Source organism: Cyprinodon tularosa, unplaced genomic scaffold (genome assembly GCF_016077235.1).
Source record: "Cyprinodon tularosa strain WSP-4 unplaced genomic scaffold, ASM1607723v1 ctg61, whole genome shotgun sequence".
Lineage (NCBI taxonomy): Eukaryota > Metazoa > Chordata > Actinopteri > Cyprinodontiformes > Cyprinodontidae > Cyprinodon > Cyprinodon tularosa.
The window spans coordinates 2,005,717-2,017,707 of NW_024039352.1; the positions used below are offsets into that span (position 1 = coordinate 2,005,717).

Sequence of the window (11,991 nt, forward strand, 5' to 3'; positions counted from 1 at the left end):
ACCATTTGTAAGTTTACACTCATGTATTGACATAAAAATAAGCTATCAGTTTTACAAAGTGATACAGAACAAATGCATGATAAAGTTTTATTATTCCACACCTCAGGCTATGTCTACAACTTGAATGTAGACATAGCCTGATGTGTGGCTATGTCAACTTGGTAGTTTGCCCAAGTTCTCAATTATCTCCGGCCTTTCGTGGATGAGCTGAAGAATATTCCGGTGCCTCCCCAACTGTCTGCCCAGTATAGGTAAAAGATCTGCCTTGGATGAAGCTGTGGCTGCACATATGTTCCGCTTCAGTCAAGGGAATGTCTGAAGCCAGTGTATGGACCTCATGTGTTAGAAAACTCCCTCAGTATTCACAGCACCACACAGGAGAGTATCACAACATGAACACTTTTCCCAAGGAATCCCCAACACCACCTCATGAACGACCTTTAGGCAAAGTGTCTGCATTACCTACAGAAAGGACAAAAAAAACTATGTGGGAATGAGAGCAGCACATAACTCATTTAAATTTTATTTGAAGAAATCATTTGTTCTGAGAACAATAGTTGAAAATTGTAAAAAAAAAAAACGTTTCGTTCATTCCTTAATGTTATGCAGTGTTGGGAAAGTTCTCTTTCTACGTGAACTAGTTCAAAGTTCAGTTCACACATTTTAAAATGAACTAGTTCAGTTCATAGTTCACAATTCCAAAAAACGAACTAGTTCATAGTTCTTTTTTTTCATTTTTTTTTCATATATTGCTCAATTACACCATAGCCTACTGTAGAACCACAGACAGCAATTATTTTATCAGTTATAACTCTGAAACTGTGCGTCAGATTTCATCTTCATATCCAGTTTTGAATCCGTATCCAACCAGGGTTTACATTAGCATTGAGGGGACAGCATTTCCCCATTGTTGCTTTAATGCTTTGTTGCTGTCCATTCACTTCACACTAGTAGCAGCTGCAGCTTTCACCCCTACAGTATATTCTCAAAAACATCAGGAAAAATGTGCTGCTTGAATGGTCTTTTTTATGAGTAATTATTAAAAGAAAAATAGGAAAGTAGTCTTTAAGGTGCAAATGTTTTTTTTTTATTTTAATAATTTTTTCCATTTGAAATTCCATTTCAATACATACTAAAAAGGAATCCTGGAATCCTGGAAAATTATACCAGGCAGGTTTAACAAACAAGTTACATGGATAGTAAAACCCTCAAGAACAGGGGTCTTCTATGTTTTCCAGACCAAGGACCCCCAAACTGATGGCGAGATGGAGCGGGGACCCCCTATTTATATATATTGTATGAAATTGTGTCCTATAGTCACTCTATTACAGATGGAGTAATGTAAAGAAATTAATTTCTCCCTGGGATTATTAAAGTTTTTCTGATTCTGATTCCTGGTTGTTGGGACAGGTGTTGTGAAGGAAACGGTGCCCAGCTTGAAAGAGCTCCTGTGTGTCGCTGAATGTGAGCATTGATGACTGAAAGACATCTTCTGCCTCCATTTATCTGTTTACTACAGTGTGTTGATTTCATGTTAATGAGTATTTAAAGACATTTCAATTAGTGGGGGAAAAAAATGCAGGGAGGGAATATAAAAATATCAACTAACCATGCAGACCCTCATGCAGTACCTCCGTAGACCCCCTAGGGGTTGCGGATCCCCTGTTGAAGACCTCCGCTCAAGAAGATTTTACTAACACAAACTGAGGGACCAGGCTGAGGTAGGAATTTAAGGTTACTGAAGTGCGGATTTTTTTACTGAAAGCCGGCGGGCAAACTTGTTGCCATCATCCTCACCGACCACCTGGTCATAAACCTGTTTTAAGTCGCCTCCATGCTGCTGTGGCTTCAACGCTGCATTTTGTTTTGATGACGCGCGCGGCTGTAGGCTACGACGCTGGTAGCTGCTGTTGCCAGATTGGGTGTTTTTCCCGCTACATATTAAGGCCTGTTTACGGTGTGATTTAGCCGGGGTTTCGCCTGGAGGGCTTTATAGAAATCTGGCAACCTATTGAACGGAGTTGAACTGAGAGAGCGTGCCGTTCACAGACGCCAGAATGAACGAGTTCACAATAACGTTCATCAGGCAATAATGCAGTACGTTCAGTTCACGTTCGCCCAAAATATGAACGAGTTCATGAACTTTCGTTCAATGAACACGTTCAGGCACAACACTGATGTTATGTATACATTTTATGTATTCATGGACCAATATATTCTAATAAGTAACCAGAAGTGGGTTGTAATTAGTTACATTTACTCATTTACATTTACTAGAGTAACTTTTTGAAGAAAAATATTTACTATTAGGAGTAATATTATAGCATTGTACTTTCCACTTTTATTTCAGGGATAATATGAAAAAGTATCACTTTTATCTGGGTAAAATGTATGGCTACGCCATCCATTATGAGCAATGGTCGATAGTAACAAAGTAAATGTACTTGATTACTGTTCTTAAGTTTTTATAATTTTTTACTTTAGTTGAGGATTTTTTTGTGGGGGGTACTTATAACTTTCACTCCACTAAATTCCAAAGTCTAATATTGTACTTTCTACTCCACTACATTTCGAGGAAGCTGCTAGTTACTTGTTACTTTTGGCTCAGCTTAGCTTTGTAATCCATTGTTGCTGTTTTTCTTTTTTTCGAAATGCAATTTCAAAATCAAATAATTTTTCAAAATAGCAGCCATTAAGACTGAATTTGGACACCAGTGTTTTAGAGACTTGCATGATGTTTCACAAATGTGAGAATCTCAGAGATGATATTATTCGTAGTTTATACATTTTATCAAGCCATGTAGCAAGGTTATTCAGTAGGATGAATTTGAAATTCATAATTGTTCCTACAGCCCTATGATTTATTCATACTGTCCTTTGGTTCACCCTTAAACCTCTGTTGTGTAATCAAGTGTAAGGAGAGTCATTCCTGTTTTCTTTTTGGTTTGTCCTGGTTTTTTGTGGCATTTTTATGTTGAAGTTCTTTACAGGTGGTGTAGAATCCGTAGCAGAATGGTTCTACGCATCAATACATCAGGTGTCTTCGGAAAGTTACACGGTTCTGAGAATGAAAACACAAGTAGACTTCAAAGCAATGAAAACCTCTCCCTTAGCCAAAGTCGGAATCAGAGGAATACCATGTGGTTCAGATAATCCAAGACCTGACTTTAAAGGTCAGTAATATTGAATTGTACTAATTGGGATTTAATATAAAATTGTTATAATTTAAATGTTCTGTCTTTCTTTTTTTTTTTCTTTAGAGCATCCAACCACCAAGGTTGAATCTTAAAAATGAAATAAGGAGGAGTAACAAATTCAGGATAAAGAAACATTATCAGGGCTGAAGGCGTTTTTGTTTCTACAAAAAAAATATCCATGGCTTAATTCCATAATTCTGTATTCTGTTTAGTCACTGAGATACAGTACCAGAAATTTAATACTTTAAAAAGTACAGTACAATACTCTGACAATACAGAGCAATAGGCAATTGAATTGATAAAATAAAGGTAAATTATCACCACACAGAAGTGGCATTCCTGTAAAACATCCCCTCATTGTTTATATCACACAATTTATTTAATCCAAAAACAATTAATAACAAAAAGGGAAATAAAAAAAGTGGTAAAAGTCACCAATATTTTTTTTTTCAGTTTTTCAAAGGACTTTGGACTACATCACTTAACCTATTTCAAACTGACTTATTAGGTAAATCTATTTCAGACAAATCTTCTCAAAGAAAAGGCTTTGTTGTGATCACAGTGATTTTATTAAGACATATAAGACTTGTGTAGAATATTTAGAAATTATATAGGATAATACGATTCTTCAAATTTTTGCTTGATAGATTTCATGCTGGTGTAGCAGGAAACTCACAAAGATGGTGTATTTTGAAACAGCCAGTAAGGTGAGAGGATCTAAAAAAACCTCCTCCTACTTAAATATGAACAACTGCAATCTCAGAAGACAGTCTCAGAATGGTTCTCTTTTGGGTCACTCTTCTTCTCCTTCATCAAGGATGTGAGTTAAAGCCTAAGCAATTTTAATTATTATTTAATTATTAATCTAACTTAAGTATATAACTGATGCTTTCTCATTTTAACATTTTGTTTTCCTCTGGCTTTAAAATTCTTACACCCATTTTATACCAGTTTCTCCTTTGTTTGTCTAATGCAGATGCTATGGTTCCAGTGATGACAGTTTATCTTGGTGAAGCAGCAAACTTTACATGTGATTTGCCGGATAATCATGATAGTAGTGGTGAACATTTCTGGTACAAGCAAACAACAGGAGATACTCTGGAAGTAATTGTGAAGTTTGTGAATAATGCAAACCCACAGTATGGAACACATTATTCCGATTCAAGAATAAAAAGTGTAATTACTGACAAAATGAGCATCCTCACTATTTTAGACACAGCTATAGAAGATGAAGGAATGTATCATTGCGTTTTCACCGACTGGCAAACAAACATTTGGCATGGGACCTATCTATTAATAAAAGGTAATGTCTTTTTTAAGAATTCACATCTTACAGAGATTTCCACATATTTTTATTCATTATAATATCCAAGTTTGGGTTATGTATGTGCTTTTCTGCAAAACTAAGTTAAACAGAGAAAATAACAAGGCTTCTGAGTGAAAAGATATTATATATATATATATATATATATATATATATATATATATATATATATATATATATATATATATATATATATATATATATATATATATATTTAATTTGAGAATGTAGTCTGAGGGAATTTGTGACATAATTCTATCTAAAAAGGCACACAATTAAGCATTTGCTTCATTTTAGTGTGAGCAACACAAAAACATTCACTTCTTTTATCAGTCAAAAATCCAAATTTTGAAATTAGTATTGTTGACGTTAAATTTGAGGTTTAATGTCAAGAGCTTGTGAAACTGTAGCATCTTACGGCAAAAAGCGGAGAATGAAGAGGCACAAATGATCATTTTATAGAGTAAGTAAATGTTGACAATAAGTTAATGAGTGCTAAACAGATACAACTCTAGATTCTTATGTTATTTTTTGAAAGACTGATCAGTAGGGAAGTAAAGACGTGCTTCAGGTTGTTTATATTGCCTATTTTAAAGTCCTAGGTAGGGCAAATAAATTCAGATTTTTTACTTTTTATAATCTCATTGTGTTTTTTGATTTGCAAGTAAACTCTTTCACACCATTATTTGATTTGACTAGATTTATTTTTATTTTGGCAAGCCACTTCAAATAACATGAGAGTTGTGAGGGTGTCAGTGAGCAAAATTTTCATTGGTACAAGGTGTACAAAAGTAATTTGTTAAACAGCTAAGTTACAGACATCTAATGATTAGAGAAATCATTGAAGTATAAAAAAATACACATATCCTAAAAGAAAATTCCTTAAAATTCCTACATTTTAAATGTGTCTCTGACTCCCTTACAATTTGAAAAACTGAATTATTTTATACGCATCATTTAAGAGTTTTGTTTGATATCCGACAGGAAACACTGCAGGGACATCAAACTACAGAATATTTCAGAAGCTGATGGAACCAGATTCTCTTCATCCTCAAGATTATGTGACTCTACAGTGTTCAGTCTTCTCAGACTTTGAGAGCAAGACATGTTCAGGAGAATTCAGTGTTTTCTGGTTCAGATCAGATAAGTCTCCTCCAGATATCATCTACACTGAGGGCTACGGAACCAACACATGTCAGAAAAAAATCGACCATCAAACTAGATGTGTATATAACTTCTCGAAGGACATCAGATCCTCCGATGTTGGGACCTATTACTGTGCTGTGGCCACATGTGGAGAGATACTATTTGGAGTTGCAACCAAGCCAGAAGTTGGTAAGATTTTACATGTAGGTTTTGAAAATGTGTTTTTTCAAACATACTCTTGCAGTTAAATTGATTTTTTGGTCAATTGTGTTCTTACTTTACAGTGACAGACCCTGTATCACCTGTACTTCTTATAGCTGTTTCCTGTTTGATTATTTCTTTGATTGCAAATATTGTTTTGATCTGCCACAAAACTCCAACAGCAGCATGTAAACAATTTAAAGGTAAGAGTTTGTCAGTGACTTTAGGGGTTCTAGAAAACTATAACTTTAATTATTCCAAAATTAATCATTTAATCTGTGCATAGAGACATATTGTGATAACCCTTGAAATATTAATCTGGCTTTAATGCATGAGAACAGTGCTGAGCACACTTTCAATACTGTGTAAGAAATTAGCTGTAATGTTAGGTTGTTTTTTGTCCATTTGGTTAAGAATAACTAGCTTTGTCCACCCAAAAACTATGTAATGTTTGGTATAAGTCAATTTTTAAAGTTGTTAAATTGCGCAGCAGTAAAAGAAACAATATAAATCTACATTTTCTATCTCTATGTATGTATGTGTTTAGGAGAAGTGGTATGGATAAGTGTTTATTTGAGAGAGTATTTAGATGTGTACAACTGTCTTGCACCATGTTCCAAGTCGATTTCTATGCATTCAAGGCAGACTATTTCTTTCTAGCTGTCTTAATTGTACACAGGTACATAGCATTTCTTTCAACAACTTGGTGACCTTATTGTCTTTATAACTCAGGCTGAATTAGAATCTTGTTTCTCTTTGGTTGACCCTGTTTCTGTCTTTCCTGTGGTTGACTTGCGGCTGCTGTTACCCCATATTTTCCCATTGGTTCCGTGATCAGGTTTGCAGTTGGAGGCAACTTTCCAGTCTACTTCTGTGCAGAACTACTTTGAGAGCACAGCAAGGAAGAGCCATCATGCAGTGTTGATACTGTACCATTCAGAAATTCAGGGAGATGAGATTTGTAAAACAACAGTGAAGATATTGTATCACACCCCTATGATTGTTAATGGTGTTTGCACATCATTTGGTGTTATTTTACCTTTGGATTACTTCATTTTAGTAAAATATGAAGTAGTAGAAGAAGAAGCTGCACTCTTACGTGACTGTGGTCATATGTAAATCCATGCCCGAAAGAACAATTCTAAAAAAAAAAAAAAGTACACTATGGGGCATTAAGGTTGCCAAGCAGAACACAAACTCCTGTCTGTTTCTGGATAGCAACACTCTAAATGACATTGGTATTGATGACCCTATGGTGGAAAGCTAAATAGGTGTTTAGCGCGAAGCTGAAGTTAGCTTCTGATTGTGGCCTCTGTTTGAAGAAACGGTTTTTGGCGTAAAGGGCTATTTCATCTCTTAAATCTGCTTTCAAACCTAGATTATATTACTTTACAATTAAAGAATTTTTAAAACCGGTTTGTGATTTGTGCAAGCTATCAGAATAATGAAGATTCATTTAAGACCCATTCAAATGTTTTATTTGTACCTGGACTGGTCCAGTTCAAACTACAGTGCATAGATTCTTCAAACCTCAAATGAACTATTCTACAGTAGCTGCAAAATCTTTCTAACCCAATTTCTCATAAAAAAAAGTCAACTAACCCACCACATTAATAACCCTTTAAACTTTTTTATTTCTATTTTCTTCCTCAGAGGACTCTCAATAGGAGTTATCGTTTTCAGTATATGGCATACTATGGGAGATTCTCGGGTGAACCCCAGAGCAAACTCTCCCTCCACCATCTTTAGGACCATTCTGGTGGTATCCCTGCAATCAGGACATCTATTAATTATCAGTGATGGGCAGTAGCGCCGCTACATGTAGTGAAGCTATTAGTTTAACTATATTTTCCAGTAGCTTGACCGTATTTATCAAGTAACTTTCCAGTAGTGACATTATTGTTTTTATCAAGTAGCGATGTAGCGTCCGGAAACGCTACAAAATCCAGGGCAAAACTAAGTAATGAAACCAGGTTTTCTATTTTTGAAACAACAATCGGTGTTATTCGTTGGACATTCACGCATGAGCCTCTATTCTGCCTCTCCAGTCTGTGTCTACGAAACATGTGCATGCGCACTGCAGTGGAACTCAAAGAATGACGCACACAGATACACACACACACACACACAGAGCCACACACACAGGATGGAGGAGGAGACAGGAGCAGAGCGAGAAGAGCAGCCAACTGTCCCTACCACACCGTGGCCTTATCTTCAGAGATTTTGAAACTTGTTGAATCCTCTGATAAAAAGTATGTGTTCAGATGTCTGCTTTGCAATCCAAAAACCAAACCGTTGTCAATATCCAGGACATTGAATACCAACCTAAGAACTCACATTCAGGTGAATCACTAATTTCCCTCCTGCAGTATGCAAGTGATTTTTATTTTTTTTATAATGTTTTATAATGTTCAGTTATGCAAACATGAGTGATTTTCAAGGTTCTTGGCCATAGAGAGCTCATGTTTTACATAGTCAAACACTAATTAAAACAGTCAACTACAGTCAACTTTTTTTAAATAAAAATTAGAAAAATATATCAGCTTTAAATTTATTGGCGCCTTTAATTTCCAGTTAAATCTGATGAGTGCCACTAAGATATTCTCATTAGAGAGCAGTAGCCAAACTTACATATTGCATTTTCATGGCCTAATTTACCAGACAGGATGTTTACATATATCTGTTTTAAGGCTTATTTGCACAGATAAGGTTTTTTAGGTATGGAGGAAAAGCTCTCCCATATATAAAAATAAATGCATGCTCAATACATAAATAAGCATTCAATTAATTACCCCCCAAAATACAATGATTAAATATGTAGGTAGAAATTAAATCATACAGTGAGACATAAATGTATATATATCGCTTAATTAGCTTCTTTATTTTTTCACCTTTTTTGTAAACATTTTCATTTGTTACTGGAATCGATTTGTTTAATTGAGGTCTGAAGACGTTTTCTCTAAAGGAGACCCTAAAGAAATAAGATGCCTTTTGTAGGGTTTTGTTTTCCCTAGAGATGTCCATTGAATGCAAACTCATAGCCATGTCTCGATGTGTAGAACACTACACAGTACCTTTAATTTGGTTCTAAAAACAGCAGATTGCTTATTTTTCGTCTACTAGTAATAACTTTAGTTTTTTTATTATGCTGATCATAAAGCAATTTTTACACTGTTTTATGTCATTGGCTGATCTGTAATAAATGTTTTAACTAGTGTGTCAGACTCATTTTGAACTGACATTAGCTTGGTACAACGTTAAGTAGCTTCTGATGTAGTTAAGCTACTTTTAACACATTAGTGTAACTTAGCTTGCTATAATTCTTTAGGTGGTAGCTTTTGTGTAGTGAAGCTTAATTTATTGTTGAGTAACTGATAGCTTAGCTCACTACACTGGACAAGTAGCTTGCCCAACACTGTTAATTATACTCAATACACATAGTAAACTTTATACACTGATGACAGCTTTGTTTGGGGCTTAATTTGACAAACTATAAAATAGCTTAATGTAATGAAAGGTGATAACTGTTGTGAAATGTATGACCACTAACTTTAAAGTTTAGTGACATAATATCTGTCACTTTTTCAGGGTTAAAAATGTAAAGAAAATAGTAAGTTCAAAATAAGTTTAAAAAAAATGACCTATGTTCTGGCCGGGTATTTTTTATTCATGAGTGAAGAGAAGATGAGAGAGAAAAAAATACTCAGTTGAAGTCAGAGTGAACACACTTTCTTGTTTCTTTCTTCACAATTAGAGATAGAAGGGACCCCTTCACAAGAAAGATTGAGGAACTTGAGTGAGCAAAGTGATCAGACTGTAAGTAAAGCTGTAAACTCCAGCCAATTTTGACAGGTACCAAAATGATTTCTGTCAGCTTCACTTTTTAATTGCCATTTTATTACCTTTACAGAATGGTGACGAGCGCGACCTGAACTATGCAGAATTACACTTCTCTGCTGGTAAAGCTAGAAGACGAAAGAAAATGAATGGGGCTGAGGACAGTGTGTATTCTTATGTTAAATATCAATATTGAATATTAATGTGAGTTACATTTTAAAGATCTAACTGTAAAATAAACATACATGACATACATGTGTGACATGTTTTATAGATCTAACCAACCACAGAAAATAAGGATGATTCATTTTGTAAGAAGAATTACTTTCTATTTTTATAGTTGACCCTAAAAGACCAGATTTTATTATGTTCCCTTTGTAAAATACAGTTGTAACTGAGCAATTCTACCAATAAACTAGCAAGAGTTGGTTGAAATAAAACCTGAAATCTGTCATTTGTACAATTTCTTTAAGTCATTTTATTTAAAAAATGTATATATATATATATATATATATATATATATATATATATATATATATATATATATATATATATATATATATAGTTTAGATTTACTTATATCTTTCTACCACTTTTATAGAATACAATAGAATAGAAAATCCCTTTATTGTCCCACAATGGGGAAATTCTGGTGTTCACAGCAGCAAAACAAAATTTGAAAAAGTGGTTACACAAATGTGGACCTTAGAAAAATGTATAAGAATAACATAATAGTGAAGAGTTAAAAGATAAACAATAAAATACTGTACTGTAAAGTGTTTTAACAATATAAATCACTTTGCACCTGTAGAATAAATAACAATTATACAGCTATGGACATTTTTACAGTAAGGGATATTTGAAAATAGCAGCAACATCAGAGATGTGCAAAATGCCAGCAGCATGTTAATTTAACTGACTAAAGTTTATATCATTACATTGGCTTTTATTTGTTAATGTTCCCAGTGGTTGGCACCTTTATTCCAATCTGTATTCTCATGAGTGTAATCTGTGTTCACTTTACAATAAAAAAAGAAGAAAAAAATGTAAAAAGAAACAGTTTTGCATAGTTCGGTTTTCATTATTTTTCTGCTTTGTGTGTCCACTGTTACACAAAGGCCACAGAGCGTATGGCGGAGAAAGCCGCCGAAGGATAGACCTGTTTGAATTCACAGCAAAAACTCTTCCGATATGCTTATTTTCAAGGACTTAAAAGGATCCAGTCCAGGTAGACCACATCGTTGGAAGACACAGCCCATAAATTCGAACACAGCCGATGTTACACCGGGAGCAGCAGGAGAGAGGAAAAAAAAAACAAAACACGGCTCTGAACACAGATAGCTGCACCCAAATGTGTTACCTTTGGCTAAAGTAAATCAGCAGAAAGGGGAAAAAAAGCGGAAATTATTGGTGGGGACTGTCCCCACCAGCCAAAAGTTGGTGGGAACATGTTCACACCAGTCCTACAGAAAGTTATCCCTGTGATCAGATCTCTCAAAGAAAGTCTTCGTATCACATTCAGCTTCATTATGTACACCTGGCTTGAGGTAGTGGACTAGCCACACACAAGGAACCTGGTTTGGCATTTTTGGAATGGATGAAGCCAGTGTGCACTTCTCACGCTAGGTTGGGTTAGGCTTTATCTATTACCCTCAGATTTTCGAATTCAGCTCTGGTGAAATAGACCCCCTCATCAACAATGAGCCCTTCATCCATGCATCCTCTATTCCGTCATTAAGAGAAATTTTTCTAGTTTTTTTGGTAACTACTGACTCTGTTGAAACGCAGAATGACACACAGCTCCCCTCCGTCGCCGTTCAAGTATACAGGTTAAGTCTATGTGTGACGGATGACAAAGCAAAATGCAGCAATTTCTAATATACATATGTTTTTTTCCCAGCTTTTATTGTCATTACACTGTAACAAGTACAGAGCAATTGTGTGGCGCCCGGGGAGCAGTGTGGGGTTAAGGTTCTTATAGGCAATCCAACAATGACTTCTATGTCAGAAGACTCAGAACATATAGGACCCAGAATTCAGGCAAGACAGACAGTGGGAAAATTCGAAGTGTTTATTTAATATGACGTGCGGCTGCTTTTCAGCTGCAGCAATATTCTGTATTTTTGGTTTGGTGTTATCAGTGTGATGCAGAGTTTCCGACATTAATAATATTAATATTAATAATAATAACTGAACTTTATTGATCTCACATTGGAGAAATTTACCTCTGCATTTAATCCATCCCCTTGGGGAGCATTGGACTTCCATGGTGAGGCGCCCAGGGAG

The 11,991-nt window shown here is 35.2% G+C and overlaps 1 protein-coding gene across 1 annotated transcript; it reads left to right on the top strand.

Moving 5' to 3' along the window:
* Window positions 1–3,973: 3,973 nt before the first annotated feature.
* LOC119798119 lies at window positions 3,974–10,129 on the top strand. The gene is made up of 6 exons (XM_038307462.1): window positions 3,974–4,017; window positions 4,174–4,500; window positions 5,506–5,856; window positions 5,952–6,071; window positions 9,623–9,684; window positions 9,779–10,129. The coding sequence occupies exons 1-6, from the start codon at window positions 3,975–3,977 to the stop codon at window positions 9,899–9,901; spliced, it is 1,026 nt and encodes a 341-aa protein (XP_038163390.1). The 5' UTR covers window position 3,974; the 3' UTR covers window positions 9,902–10,129.
* The last annotated feature ends 1,862 nt before the right edge of the window (window positions 10,130–11,991 follow it).